At 38.2% G+C, this 15,945-nt stretch overlaps 1 protein-coding gene across 2 annotated transcripts; it reads right to left on the reverse strand.

Moving 5' to 3' along the window:
* Nucleotides 1-116: 116 nt before the first annotated feature.
* pak4 (p21 protein (Cdc42/Rac)-activated kinase 4) lies at nucleotides 117-15,787 on the reverse strand. Of its 2 annotated transcripts, XM_065281064.2 has the most exons (11): nucleotides 15,649-15,680; nucleotides 12,682-12,775; nucleotides 9,412-9,633; nucleotides 8,073-8,260; nucleotides 7,563-7,983; nucleotides 6,820-7,275; nucleotides 6,479-6,612; nucleotides 5,469-5,595; nucleotides 3,528-3,653; nucleotides 3,293-3,427; nucleotides 117-3,159 (listed from the first exon to the last, which is right to left on the reverse strand). In XM_065281064.2, exons 3-11 carry the CDS (start codon nucleotides 9,610-9,612, stop codon nucleotides 3,004-3,006), a joined length of 1,944 nt encoding a protein of 647 aa, XP_065137136.1. In that variant the 5' UTR covers nucleotides 9,613-9,633; nucleotides 12,682-12,775; nucleotides 15,649-15,680; the 3' UTR covers nucleotides 117-3,003. The 2 variants fall into 2 exon arrangements, with proteins under 2 accessions (XP_065137136.1, XP_065137135.1); XM_065281063.2 differs by lacking the exon at nucleotides 12,682-12,775 and having other exon boundaries at nucleotides 15,649-15,787.
* Nucleotides 15,788-15,945: the final 158 nt, after the last annotated feature.

Consider the following 15,945-nt stretch of genomic DNA (forward strand, 5'->3'; position numbering starts at 1 on the left):
CGTACATTGCATTTCTTGCACGTTGAAAAGAATTTAAACATCTGCATAGTGATGACTGTGAAATTTTCAAGTAAAATTTACAATTTTGAGATCAAGGAAGTCAATGACAAGGTAAATAGGTTTAAAAACTGTATTTGAAAACTCTCAAAATCAGTTTGAAGTCCATTTTACCACCAGTTAAATTTCACATATGATAGAGGAAAATGACATAGGCTGTCAATGAAAAATGTCAATACTTAAAAAATAAAATGAACAAAACAAAGGGAAACTGTATGAACCAGTTTACATTTCACAAACATGTTGGTCTGTCAGTAGCAGTTGTGAATCCAAAAGGCTGTTGAAGATTACTTTAACACATAAATCCAAAATAATCAATCTGTCATCTAGATTAGGTCAGAATGTTCGAGTCTTCAGTTCTTCTATTCAGTATCTCAGACAAAAGGGTTTTTGTTCAAATATGTACATGCTGACACAACAGTCTATTATGGTTACAGACTTTAAAACAAAACTAAATTTGTTTACAGTGCAAGATTAGAAATTAGAAACCTATTAGGCTTAAAAATAAAATTACACGACAACAGCAAAATACGGAACATCCATTTAGTGTAAATGCAGAGGCAATCTGGGATGTAACTAAATAAAAGAAAGCCGTATTATAAAACAATGTACCCTTCCAGAGAGCATTTGCTAACGTTACCAAAGTTATGCAAGCACCGAACGAACAACATTCGAAAACATAACACAAAAAACGGATCATATCTTCAAACAGATCACGCTCACATATTGTCTGGGAATGTAATACATCTTAAACCTGTGAATGAAGGCAAATGCGCATCATGCAAATAAAACCGTTTTGCTCACAGTACAGCATTTTCCATTCACGCATCCAAACAAATAAGGCTTCGGGTTATAGAGAGGTCTCCGGTTTCAAAAGCTAACAGTTTAAATTTGCAGGTGTATTAAAAGAAATGAATAAAAGGAAAAGGGCACATATTCTGTTGCAGAAAAGATCTACATGCATTAAGGTTGTTATTGTTTTGTTAGAATGCTACCAAAAACGATCTCAATCTCAAAGTTGTGTCAGTGCAGTTTGTTAAATCACAATTTATGCCTAGAACATTTTTATAAACATTAATGTGACCCTATACATGCTACTTCCTAATTGAAAAAGTATTAATGCTATCACTGGAAAACATACTTTGTTCAAATGCCTGATTGTCATACTTCTTAAAAAAGTAACAGTCCACAATAAAAAAAACAAAATATAGTCCTGGTGGGTAAAAATAACGTAGTAGTTTTTTATAACAGCAGTCCGTCAATCATTAATTTTTTTATGACTTCACATCTAAGATTAGCATTATGCTTGCTGCTGTGTTACAAGATTAGGCAAATAATTCATTTTTGTTTAAATAACCAAACATATATACATTGGCCACTGCTTCAGTCTAGGATTAATCTCTCTCTACATTACATCTTAATCAATTTATTGATGATCAATAAACTGCCAATTGTACAGTTTGCCCTCACAGCTTTAGACAACCATCCAATGACCTGATTCGCATGAACGGTCCAACCTATTTTCATTACAACGAATACCAAATCTAAATAATTTTTAAACAGTCTTTCAGTTATTGGTTAATCTTTTGTGAATCAAGTTAGTGACAGACCATAAAACAAATATAAGCGATGTGATGTGTGGTGTAGTGGGTTTGTAGTGTACTAGGACAGTGTACCAAATACACAGAAATATGTTTAGACTAACTGATATTATAAACATACTGTCAGACATCAGAATCAGAGTCTTTGGTTGCTCTCCAGGTGCAAACTAATAAGGTACTATCCTAAATGATGACATTGGGTTCTAGATGTGGAGAGCAGTAGTGTAAATGACTATTCATATATCAGTGTTCGAACACATGTTTGCTTGTATATTGTGTGTGCTTTTTTTGTAGCAGTTCTAGCAGCTGTCACATGGTGGGATCAAGCAAAATTTATAGCTATAGTGTTCATTTCAGTTTCTAACAAACTCTAATACACGAGAGCATACAGAATGCTCAACTATAAACTATACAGAAGTATAGTAAAACTTGCCGTTCATCGGATATACCACAGGTGAATCCTTCAGGGAAAATCTCTGATACTTTAAATATGCAAGAGACCGAAATTCAAATGTTGGGCAGACTTCAGGAAAAACAACTTAAACTAATGTGCGAATGAAAGTTTTTCAATCAGTTGAATAAGAAGTCCCACACCCACACCTCCCCCCTTTATTATGTAAAAAAGTGGAACAATGAATTAAAGGAGGAAGTTTTTGTGTGAAAATCATTTGGAGTGCAGCGCAATCATAAAAAAAATCATTGTAAAACAGCATGGAAACTATTTGATATAGCTCATTAAAAACACAAAATTAAAAAACAATCGGAAACAAAACACCTCCAGTGTTTACCATCATTTAGTGTCATAACAGGAACGTATATTTTCTCTCTCTCTCATTTTTTTTTTTTTAAGTTAAAGAATCTTCTTCAGTAGTTGTTTTCCCATTTAAAAACCAATCGAGTAGTGTGTTCCTGGTGCAAAAGATGAAGTGCGGAGAGGTTTTGGAAAATCCATGAATATCTGTTGCTTTACGTTGATGGCAGATTAGAATATCCAAGTGGTTCATTTTCACAATGTTTAAACCTCAACATACTCAGTTCATTCAAAAGCGCAGTCTTTAAAGTCAAGCACACCGAGATGTTTTCTAGCATTTCTGGGAAGAACCCAGAAAGCCAAAGGATCAAAAAGGCCATTCTTTAAGCAGAACACTGTAGGGACCTCCAATCATGTCTATTTCATGTCACCACATCTGTGTTTTTTGAGATGGTACAAAGCCCTCTCAATGTAGCGTCTTCAGTATCTATGGCCTGTACAATCATAGAATGGTTAAAACGTGCGGAGTAGACCTCCATCTTTGCTTTGCGCTTAGCAGAGGGCTTGCGTCAGATCCCGCCCTGATTTGTCCTCTCATCTCATGCGATTCTGCCTCATGAGAGGGACAATGCAAGAAGGAGGACCTGCTTTAGTCATGAAGGGATGCTTTAACAGCTCTTGAGCTGTAGCTCTCTGGGCAGGATCTCGTACAAGCATCCTATCTAAAAATCCCTTGAGAAGTGGCGAGACCTGGGGAAACAGAAAAACACATTGTGAAAGTGCAAAACACGCTAAACGTGACTTAACAGGTCAGTGCGCGCTTGTTTAAATATTAATTCGGTTTTTGCCCTCATGAATAACCGTGAGGACACGGTGTGGTTACCTTGTGGAGATTTTTGAGTTTAGGTGGAAGGTTGTCTCTGATCATCTTCATAGCCTTGAGCGGAGGCTCATTAAAGTACGGCGGTTCTCCGTCCACCATTTCGATCACCATTATTCCAAGTGACCAAATATCCACCTATGAGAAAGGTATTAATTGGCTGTCACATACAAAATTTCTGCAGGGGAGACAGCAATATTGCAGCATGATTTCATCGGTAAAGGGGGATTTGTCTTGCCTCTGGGCCATATGGGAGTCTTGAGATGAGCTCAGGGGCCATCCAATAGGGCGTTCCTACAAGAGACTTCCTGCGTTGCACCTCTTTCGATACCTGGGCACAGAAGCCAAAGTCTGATAGCTTTATCTGCAAAAGAGAAGAAGAGAACAGATTGTTTTTTTTTAACGTCTTAGCAAAAATTGTGTAAATTTAACAATGTCTTTTAGCATGTTGCATAATGAATTACAAAATAAAAAAGACGAAATACACAGTGGAGGCCAAATACTGTAAATCGTACGTGTTTGACATTTGACACATCGATTGCTACATTAAATTACATTGCAGAAAGCGTGTGAAAGTCCTCTTTTGCTTAGCAAATTATTACTTCATTCAACTTCAAGAGAAGCTCTTCAAACTTTCTGTGAAAGATTTACAACACTTAAGGGTGGTTTCCCGGTCAGGGCTCATCCTAGTCCCGGACTAAAACGTATGTTTGAGCTGTCTTAATTTAAAAACATCTTGCAGGGACACATCTTAACATACACAAGTGCTATTGTTGTGTCTCAAGATACACACCTTTTTTTTAAGGTATGTTTGTAAAAAAAGTCCTGGATTAAATTAAACCCTGTCTGAGAAACTGCCCCTTGGTTGATTAACTACACAATTGTATGCTTCTGGGTTCTTGCATGACAACCAGTGTTAGAAACATGGCAAGAGGAAATGAAACATGACTGTGTATGTGTGTTTGACCTAACATGAAGCCCCTGCCGAGAAACAGCTGAGGGTGACTAAATGAGCTTCCGCCAAATTAACCACATACAATGTCAAAGACAAACCCTGGCTAAAAGCTGTGGTCTATTTCAGCAGCACCAAAAGAGGATCAGGGCTTGGTATCACAGGCGGAAAGGTGGTTTACATTTCTGAGAATGCAAGAAGTACTAACCAAAAAAATAAAAACAATGTCGTTTTTACAAAGATCTCTTTAACGTCAAGTATACGTTGCTATTTTAAATGAGCATGACACTAATAATAACTCTTAAAGGGACACCACTATTTTTGAAAATATGCTAATTGTTCAGCTAGTTAAACATTTGATTTTTACAGTTTTGTAATACATTCAGCTGATCTCCAGGTCTGGCGCTAGCACTTTAAGCATAGCTTAGCATAATCCATTGAATCTGATTAGACCATTAGCATTGCGCTAAAAATACCCAAAGAGTTACAATATTTTTCCTATTTAAAACTTGACTCTTCTGTAGTAACATCGTGTACTAAGACCGACTGAAAATTAAAAGTTGCGATTTTCTAGGCAGATATGGCTAAGAACTATACTCTCATTCTGGCGTAATAATCAAGGACTTTGCTGCCACAACATGACTGCAGCAGGCGCAATATTACACACCGCCCAATAGGTACTTTCAATAGCAGGGGACTATTTTTGGTCAGTGCGTAATATCATTGCACCTGCTGCAGCCATGGTATGTCAGCAAAGTCCTTGATTATTACGGCGAAAAATTTTGAAACTCTTTGGTTATTTTTAGCACGATGCTAATGGTCTAATCAGATTCAATGGATTATGCTAAGCTATGCTAAAACTGGTACAGACAGACCCGGAGATCAGCTGAATGGATTCCAAAACTGTATATATAACAAAACATGTTAGAGGAGCTGGTAAATGAGCATATTTTCAAAAAACACACTGCACATGCACCACAGGATGGCACCCTTGGATCATCTCTAAGCACTAGTGGAAATACAGGTCCAGGCACACAAAAGATTAAGTCTGCAAAACCTGTTTTTCTTGAAGGAAACAAAGAAATAATAGCACACAGCAGGGATAGTTTCCTGGGCTCATAATATAATTTGACACATCTAATACATGCAAGGCTTCAGCTCAACTGCAGGGCCATTATTTCAGACAATCAAGCAAATCTAGTTTTTTTACAAAGGTGAGGGACTTACCCTGCCATCATGAGTGAGAAGAATTGAATCGCTCTTGATGTCTCTGTGAATGACTCCCTGAGAGTGAAGCACTGAGAGCGCCTTTAGTACAGACAGACACACTGTGGCAATCTGCTCTTCATTCATCCTGAAAAGCACAAGACATTAGAAACTGTTAATGTTGAGCAAATTATATACATTGATGATCATACATTGTGAATGCCAGGTTACAGTGGACTGCTGTGCCACCTAGTGGTGGTGAACCATTGTAAAGTAACAGGTGGTTAAGGCTACATCTTATTTTCTATGCAGCACATGTGTGACCCTGTCTGTGAAATCCAGGCTTAAGTCTCAATCTAGTTTGATTTCGATCTTTGGCATGGCCTCAGTCAATATCAAGGTTGATGTTTTTTACATTATGCATGATGTAGAAAACAAAAAAAAATACGACTTTAGCTGAGTTTTCACAAACTTGATGCAAAAGTTTGAGAGATGAAAAGCTGGCATATTACAGAAACTTCCTATCTTAAAGGAAAAAACCACAGTTTTTCAATATTTTACAATGTTCTTACCTCAATTTAGATTAATTAATACATGTCTATCTTTTTTCAATGCATGCACTTTTAATCTTTGTACAGCGCTTCTTGAATGTGTTAGCATTAGCCTAGCCCCATTCATTCCTATAGGATACCACTCTCTGGGCCAAACAGACTAGGATAAGTCGGGGAAACCAACCCTTTATGATAATGATGCAAAATTAAGATTTAAGATTTTACCAATATCTTGGCCACTAATCAAAAGATTTCAACTCCTTGCTACAAAAGCTTCCAAAAGGCACACAAGTTTTCTCTTTTAAAAAATGTGAAGCTCAATCCATGTTGGGACAGCAAGAAGTTGTGCAATACCATCCTATTCGTTCCAGCTAACATTGATTAAAGCCAAAAAGTATCTGCCAAATCCAAATCTGAATTACATGTTGCATTTAATTCAACATGTCACTCAAATTATGCTCATATAAAAGAAATACTTGCCTAGTATGTGTAACAATGTCAGTCAAAGCTCCGCCCTCAAGGAACTCCATGACGACCCAAAGTTCATCGCCTACTAAGTAACTGTTGTACATGTCTACCACGTTCTCATGGTGATAGTCCCGCATGATCACCACCTTGGAAACAAGAAACAAAGTCAGCAGGGAGTTCCTATTTTTATTCACATTAAGTGGTTGAGGAGAAATGTTTGAGGATCTTCACTTACAACCTTAAAGGTGTAAGCACAAATACATCGTTTATCAGACCATTACCACTCCACTCTTCTCGAATGCAATGTGCATAGAGGGAAAAAACAACTGTGTAATTCTCGTGTGGGTGCCCACCTCATTAAACAGCAATTCTCGTCGCTGCTGTTTTCTCAGGTCCATCTTCTTCACAGCCACCAGTTTGCCTGTGGTCTTCACTGTGGCGATACACACAATACCAGTGGAACCTTCACCGATCTTGATGTAGTGGTCTAGGTAAGTGCGTGGGTCCCCGGGGTCAACCACCATCTGCAGAGCGGCCCTGAACTGCTCGTGGGAAACCCGCTGCGGCTCCCTTTGAGGTGAGCGGGCCTGCTGGGGCGGTGCTGCCGGGGCCTGCGGTTTTGGTGGCGGGGGTATATGCTGGCCGTGAGGGGGCTCAGGACCCAAAGCTGGGTGGGAAGCATGATGCTGGGGTTCTGCTCTGTGCTGGCCTTGAGAGGCAGGTTTACCTCCAATGCTGCCAGCTCTGACTACACCGGACGAGGGGCCGTTTTGATGGGGAGACTCATGAGATTTGCCTGCTTTTAAATCCTGAAAATATTAAATGGATAGATAAAAACCTGAGAGAGTAGAAAGTAAATATTTTCAGAAATATTCACCTAAAACATAAGCAAATATTTACATGGTTCCCACACCTCTAGTTTTTGTGATAACTAGTAAATGATTCATTTAATACTGATTGTATGCACAAAAATCCAATTTTAGGGGCTTTCCATGATCGTGGGAACCCTGTATCGAACATCCCTTCTATTTAACATTAAAAATATTAAATAATATTTCAGAACAGGAGTATCATCTTTTGATCTTTCTTTATGTACCTGGCCACTGGGGCTTCTCCCAGAATCACTTTCAGATCGTGGGTACGTGTTGAAAGGTCGGCTGGCCTGCTGTGCAGTTTTAATCACTCCATCCGTAACGGGTAGATTGGGGGTGCGAATGTTTGGCCCAGAGAGTGGTCTCTTGTCACGGGGTGACTGTGGGCTGGTGTCTCGCCCTGTGTAGCTGGATTTGGGTCTCTTATCATTGCCCCCCTCTCTTCTGACAACCTGATCACGGGGTTCTCGATCTCGTTCCCTTGGCTTGGGCACGGGTGCCCCTCCTGACCAATCAATATCTTTGTGTCTGCTGGGCTCTTGACCACGAGGCTGCTGGTAAGGGCGTCCGTCCTCTCTGGATGAACGGGATGGATGTTGGGGCTGTCTGTGATCAACACCTGGTTGCTCATGTTGCTGTCTGGGCCTGCACAGACAGAGAGGAAACAGTGTCAACACTGTCACTGTAATTTGCAGAAAACACACATTCACTTTGCAATAAGAGACGCTTCGTACCTTTGCTGGTGGGGGTGCTCTCCGTTTTCTTGACCCCCTCCTGATGAACCGGAGTCTCGACGGGGCTGTGGTGGTGGGCTGTCTCTTCTTAAAGAGTTTGAGCGGATTACCGACATGGTCTCGAACTCATCCAGCAGCCACGTAAGTGAGCCATCATCACCGATCTTACGACCCCGTACGATTGCCTGCTACACACAAACATACAGAAACATTATGAGTATTTAGATTTGGATGGTGTGGGTGAAAGGTATGAAAAATTTGTTAGCATTTAGCCTAGCCCCATTCATTCCTACTCGAAGTATCACCTGGATCTCTACACATGAACGCGAGCATTGAGAACATTGTTTGTGTACACAGAGTTTACTAAAAAGAAAGGTTTTGACCAACTGACTTTGGCTGTTATGGTGTCCGTTCGCCATCTTTACCAAACATAAAAAAATCGATTTACAAATGTGAATGAATGAATCTCATGAGGCTCCTTTTTCAACTAGAAGGTCAGTATTGTTTTTCCACTTGCGACAAAACAACAAATTATCCTTTAGGAGCTATCCATCTTTACTCTCCTCCCTCCTTATGTCACATTAGGAGATCGATGCATCTTGACTGGCAAGATGGCGGCGAGTGGATACCATAACAGCCAAAGTCAGTTGTTCAAAAACTTCTTTTGTGTACACAAACAATGTTCTCAATGCTCGCGTTCATGTGTAGAGATCCAGATGATACTTCGAGCAAAGTATAATGTGTTGAGCCTTCTTAGTGTTGTAAAAATAAATATTTTGATGCTCTCAACATATTGAAGGCACAGCTTCTAGTTCTTTTGCGACCACTTCAGGTACTCAAAATGGCGCAAGACAAGTTTAAGATGTGATTGACGTCAGCTGTTATTAATGAATAGGTCAAACGCATTCTTATATGTAGTGTTGAAGGACATCACTAATTAGAGCAGCTTATTTTTCATTGCATTATTCTTTAGTTCTCTCTCGTATTACTGTTAAATTAACCTTGCAATGTTTTAAATACAGTGCTCTGTCCACTGCAGTATAAAAAAGCAGATGGTTCAAAAATATTATCAGAACCCAACGTAATCATTTTCCAAACAAAGCCATTTTAAATGTTTGTGCATGCGTTTCTTAGGAATGTTTACAAGTAGCTGAGAACCGGTTTTTCATTCCAACGGCTTCTTTGCCAAGACACTCAGCCACAAAAATCTGTTTATTATCAATCATTTGGTTATTGTCACAGTAAATCCAAAACTTGCTGGTTGCTCACATTCATAAACTAACCAGCCAACAGTAACACACACACATAGTGACACAAAAACGGATCACATCTTTCTTACCTTTCGTGGCTCTACAGTAGTGATAACGGAGGCATCAATAAAGGGTTTCGGCCTCTTGGCCGTGTCCTCAATGAGGCTCTGCCATTGACGTGGAAGCCCCACAAACTTCTGCTCATGCTCATCAAAATCAGTGTGAACACGATGCTCAAAGTTAGAGGGAGCTGAGATCTGGATGCGTTGCTTTTTCTTTTTGCTGAACATGACTGCAGCCGAGCATCAGACCTAGAAGAATAAAAGACATTGAGATTTTAGCATTATTTTAAAATGGCCATTTACATACAAATGAAAACAAGGGAAAGAGGGACATATACAAAAACAAATGTCTATAAATTTTATAAGGATATAAGAGTATTTATTCATGTAAATGTTTGGATTAATATCTGCTTTTCATCTAAACACTAATATTTAACAAAAAGCATTACACAGACTGACAAGAACAAGACTGCCTTGTTTATTCAAGCAGAAGAGACCCACGTTAGCTTTTCAAGTGAAAGTGTGCACCTTCTCACATTGAGCATTTCAACAACACTGTCTTTATAGTGCACAAAACAATGCCGTCCAGCTTTCCAAATGCTCTCCAAAAGCCCTGCCCGTTCTCTCCATGGGTATCAAAGACACTCCCTAAAGCCAAACACTGACTGGACTCTGATATGTGCGGGCCGAAACCCCCTCCCAAACCCGAGTCTGACTAATCCTGGGAAAAGTCAGCTGCTTCCTGGGACGATGAAACAGCGAACGGTATTTTGTTAAAGTGCTGGAGCGTTTGAAGCGTATCTGATTATTTGTGAAGATGTCAGCGGAGGCATGAGGTCAGCGTTAGGTGCTTTGAAACCAGTGTGTGAACGTTAGGTATTTTTTCAAGTGCTGATGTGAACTGATGTCCACTCGATGTGTAATCTATCAGCTATGTGATTTTCCAGCAAGTGAAGTTTGGAGGATTATACTATCGTTATCACAAAAACATCCATCCAAAGGATGAAAAAGCATGTGTACATTCGATGTTGGGGAATGCATGTTCGGCCTGAGAGATATGTTCATTATTTAATCATTTATTTTTTTCTATGTGTGTACTTGTTTATCAATGCTTCCATGTATACGTGTGTTAAAACAAAGCTATTTAAGTGTTTATTTTAACAGCTTCAATCAATCCTCTTATGTAAACAATTCACACATTAATGAGCAATCAGAATTCATTTTGATAGTACAACAAACAACAAAACAAATAGTTTCACTTAGCCCTGTAGTGAGCGTAGAAACACGTGTAACTCAGCTGTAGTAAATTGTGTACACCAACACATACCCGGTCGCAATCCAGTGGTGAGGGATTTTTTTTCAAGGGCATAAATAGTGACAGATCCGGTTAATTCACTAGCTTCCTACCAACTCTTGATCCGGATGGCACTGATTTTATACTACTTGCTTTAATAATACCTTTAATAAGATTAAATCAGGCATGTAGAAAGATGACAGGCTAAACAGAAGGAGGCTTGCAATAATTACTTGCACCTGTGAACATGCATCATCCTCACCTGTTCCTTATAAACATGACTGACGAAAGCAGGTGCTCCAGTAAAAATCTACCCTACAGCAGCATTTTACCACGCACATACACAAATGCAATATACTACCACATTTACCTAAACAATTTGAATGTCTGCTGAGGATTTTTCCTGCTTGAAAGGTTGCTTGGGTAGCAAACTTAAATGAAATCATTTTTATCAATGTTTGTGTCATAATGTTATAATCAGACATAGGCTTGTCACAATTACTTAAATTACTTCATTTGAGAACCATATTTGCAATTTTTCAAGCAAATTGGCAGATGTGCGGCAGTGGACAGGTAAGGGTCCATGCAAAAAAGGATAAACAACTGCGTGGGAGCATTTTACATCAGAAACACCACAGTCATCTGTCGTCACTGAAAAAAGGAACTCACAAATCATGACAGCACATTTAAAAAGGTCATATCCAGTGCTCAACTAAGATGACAGACTAAATTGAATTATTTTAACCACTTCAAATCCAAACATGAAGCATGTTAATGAGACATGATGTGCTTTTGGAAAGTGGACAAATTCTTATTTATTCATTTAGCTGATGCTTTTATCGAAAGCGACTTACAATTGCTATATATGTCAAAGATGGTCACACACCTCTGGAGCAACTAGGGGTTAAGTGTCTTGCTCAGGGACACAATGGTGTGTCACAGGGGATTCGAACCCAGGTCTCTCACACCAAAGGCGTGTGTCTTATCCACTGCGCCATCACCACCCCTATTCTTTCTTCCCTAACACTAAAATTGGCACTGTGGTTACAATACTATGGTATGACACCCCTAATCATTATTAGATCATAATCAAGTATTAGATAAAGCTATTACCATTGTAAAATTAACCAAAACATACAGGTACAGGCTTTAAATCAATTGCATCTTATATAAACAAATTCCTAATATATTAAATTAATAATTAACAGCCTTGTATGGATAACAGTGTATGTAAGCTACTGCAGAAAAGCATTTTAATCAATTAAGTGTTAATAAAACGGTTCCTGGTTGAATCTGGCATCCCAGCCACATACCATTATGCACTGGTGAACAGTGAGAAAGACATCCCTGTGGTCAACGTTGCAGAGACAGGCCCTGGCCAGAAGTTTGTCTATGCAGTTAAGCATTAAAATAAGCAACCATACTGACTTTTTGATGCCCAGCTTAAAACGGCCCATCAAAAAGTTTGTAATACTTCTTTAAGGCTTTTTAACCTGAAAGATACAGCTAGCTTAGTAGGAAAAAATTATTGCTGCGGTTGTTTTAAAAGACCACTGACCAGGGAGTAGGGGTGTAAATCAGACAAATTAATGTGATACAATATAAATTTTCTCAGCATTGCAATGTGTTTTTTGACGATACATCAATCGCTTGAACATTATTTTAAACATTAATTTATCCATTTTTTTATATTACGTGCCTAGTTTAGCAGTTATATTTTTACTTACACATGCAACCCAAATATATAACATGAACATTTAATTAAACTCTTTGAAAATGGCACAATCTTGGTCCCAATAGGAACATTTACAACAAAAAAACCTAACAAAATACACTTTTTTAAAAAACAAAGTAAAATTAATAATGAGGGGCATAAAATCAAGCTTATGATGGCAACAGTCATCGTCTTTCAGTATTTTGTGCAACAACAAAAAAATCAACTGATCAACATGTGTGTGAGAGGACATGAGAGAGGTCACTGCATTTTGCATGGACAATATCACCTGCAGTGCTAAACACGCGCTCGTCTTCTGTCTCTTTTGCTGTGTTTTCGCTGCTACAACTGCTTTGTTGCTGCACTGCATTTACTTGCTGACGCTAGCAGATAAAAATAAACAAAAAGGTGCGCTTTGGTGGAAATGCGTAGATGGACGTTAGGTTAAGGAATACCAATAATCTTGTGATAGAAATTACATATAACCATACAAAGGTTGCAATGCAATATTTTGCTCTACATTGCAATACTGTAAAGCGAAGCAATATATTGGGATATTACCTCTTTTAGGAAATTACACAATATAATTTTAGGAAAGCTGTCATTGAGTATTTAACACCATATGCAAAAAAGCCCCTATGTAAGTACTTCCTGGCACTGTTTGAGTTCAAAGAAAAGAAAAATGCTAACTAGTCGTCGGCAAACCAAATGAACTCCAAATGCAAAAACTGTCACAAATTTTTTATTATAAATATATACCATATTTGAAGATATTGTATATTTGATAATCGATACAGTATTGCCAAACAAAAAAAAACCCTCACAGTACCGATATTTCCTTACACCCCTAGAAACATACAGTACCTACATACATACAGATGGCAAGCAAGTTGTTCCCCTATTTCATTGCTCAAAGGCAGAGCATTTCCTTTCTGTATAAAAACATGAATAGAATTTTTTTTTGCAAAGAGCTATCAAACGATGAGCCTCAAAAAGATGTTCACACCAAGAACAATAACGTTTTACAAATACAAACCACAGCTATAATAATAACACAGTAGGGATCACTATCAGAGCAATTTTTCCAGTTGATGAACAATAAAAACATTGAGAAGTCAAACAGTACAATAGCCCTATAGCACTTTTGATGTTTTATTATTTTCCATTACTGACAGATCTACTCAAACCCCTTTGTTTTTCAAAACATCTACACTACTGTGATGAATTACCGGAAATCTATTTTATATGACTGGGGAGTCTCAAAGTTTTTTTTTTGGAATAAACAAATGTTTTTAATCTTTTCATCAGCCCATTGTTATGACTCCTGAATGTTCCAGGTAATTGCATACATAATGCAACAACAACTTTGCTTGTTTGCTACAACAATTATTTAGTTTTTCAGTCAATGCAGTAAATGTAATGTGATGACACCCCACAATGCTTTGCATGTGCTACGTACACAAGGTCTTTATGCACAAATGACCACAGGTCCTTAGATGATAGAGGGCCATCTGATGGAACGGATTACACATTTCTCTCACCAAAGACAACAGTACAGTGTGTAGTACAACAACTCACAAAACAGGCATGCTAGTTTAACAGTGGCATCACTTTGCAGATGACGGGTAATTGGGTAATGCACTACAAAATGACTTGCATTGAGGCTACAAAAGTAAGTCGTCATACAAACCCAGTTACAAACTATCCTTAGTTTATTCAATGAGTGAGAGAGAGCGAGAAAGCACAGAAACACTGAATAGGAACCAAAAGAAAAACCAAATTCCCATTCCAATGATGTCATTTATTATGCAACAATAAACTAATCAAACAGCATCCATTTCCCACAAAACACTCAAATATAAAAAAGAACTGAAAAAACCCACAAAGAAAACCGAATGCAATTTTACAACAACCTTCTGCTTAAAATAAAGGATTAAAAAAATAATTGTGGACTTGGACATAAACGAAAAAGTTAATGCTAGGCTAAGATAAGCGATAGCATGGAAGATTGCACATTATGTGCGACTCTGTCCAGCACTAAAGTATTTAAGGAATGTTTGGAGTGCCCGGTACAGACTTCACCCATGTCTGAATTTCCCATCACACCTTCTGGAAACCTAAACTGAGATATGTACAGCTGCTAGAAGAGAGCTATAGGCATACATAAAGGAAACTAAAGCCAACAAACAGGACAGTAAGGTAAGACATTGGTACAAGAGATATTGAATTACATATCTGATAGATAAACCATTATTAGGGAAGATGATGCATAATTAAGGTTAAATAAAACAATTGTGACAGTCTGGACATTTTAACAAATGACAAATATAATTGTTTTTAAAAGGAAGTAATCATCTTAAAGATAGTAAAATGATGTAATGTATAGGACACACATGCTAAATCAACTTGTATCGATACTACAGGTGCAGCCATGTAACACACACTCAAAACCACCGATACCAAACATATCATCACAAAACAAAAGTCAACTCTCGACACATTTCTGTATATCACGTACACATTAATTGATTTGTAACATTATATTAGATTACAGCAAGTTAGCACAAAAATAAGAGTTCTATCCCACATACGTTGTTTGAAACAGCTGTTTGGACACTGTCAGCATGATCGTCGTCGCTGCCCTCATAGAAATCGTTCCTGATTTTTGAGGATTAACAATGGCGAAGGCAAGCCTAGTTTGTTTATTTTTTTTTTAAATAATTGCCGACAATTAGAGGATGTGTTTGGGTTTATGTAACTAGCTGCTTCATCTAACTGTAACGCATGGGCAGTGCAGGCAAAAACTTTAAAGTAGTTTTAGAGGCCTTCATACACTAATGCACTGTACAATTTATAAGAGTTTTAATAAGCAGTTCAGTTGTGGTTGACAAATCTCTCGCTTAAACAAAGTCTGAATGAAACTGTGTTGGTAACTGGCTAGTAAGATTGCGATCTACTAACGTTAAACTTTTAATATTAATTTCCGTTTAAAGCAAGGAAACACAAGAGCAAACTTTAACGACAGTTACCGGACTGCTTTAGTAACATAATGTCGACCTAGTTTGTATATTTTACGACGTTAATTCATTTTTGTCAAGACACCCAGCAGCATAAAGCTACTCGGCTAGCTGTGAGGAATTAGCTGAATTAGCACGACGAACAAACTCACCGAAACTACTGTCTGACTCAAAAACAACCTGCGTTGGGACACAAACTGAACATGTTTACACATTATGTCCCTTTTAAAAAGTCCTACCTGTAGTGTAAAGTGTGTCCGCTGAGAAAATAACTTCATAGAGTTGATAAAAGTTTCTTTTACGAATTTAGCTTAAACTGGCTAAATGCGCGTAGCCGTCACATATCGCTTCACAAGCGCACTGCTCGTGCTCTCTGCGCCATATTCACGCTGACTGAACCTCCATCCGGGAAACTGGACGCTTTGAGCACTGCCCCCAGCCTGTCTACTACAATCCGGACACAAGTAACTTTAAATATTGACTATTTTTGTAATATCTGTGTATTTTTTTATTCATATTTATTTTAAATAAGCTTT

The sequence above is a fragment of the Paramisgurnus dabryanus genome, chromosome 8 (genome assembly GCF_030506205.2).
Source record: "Paramisgurnus dabryanus chromosome 8, PD_genome_1.1, whole genome shotgun sequence".
Classification (NCBI taxonomy): Eukaryota; Metazoa; Chordata; class Actinopteri; order Cypriniformes; family Cobitidae; genus Paramisgurnus; species Paramisgurnus dabryanus.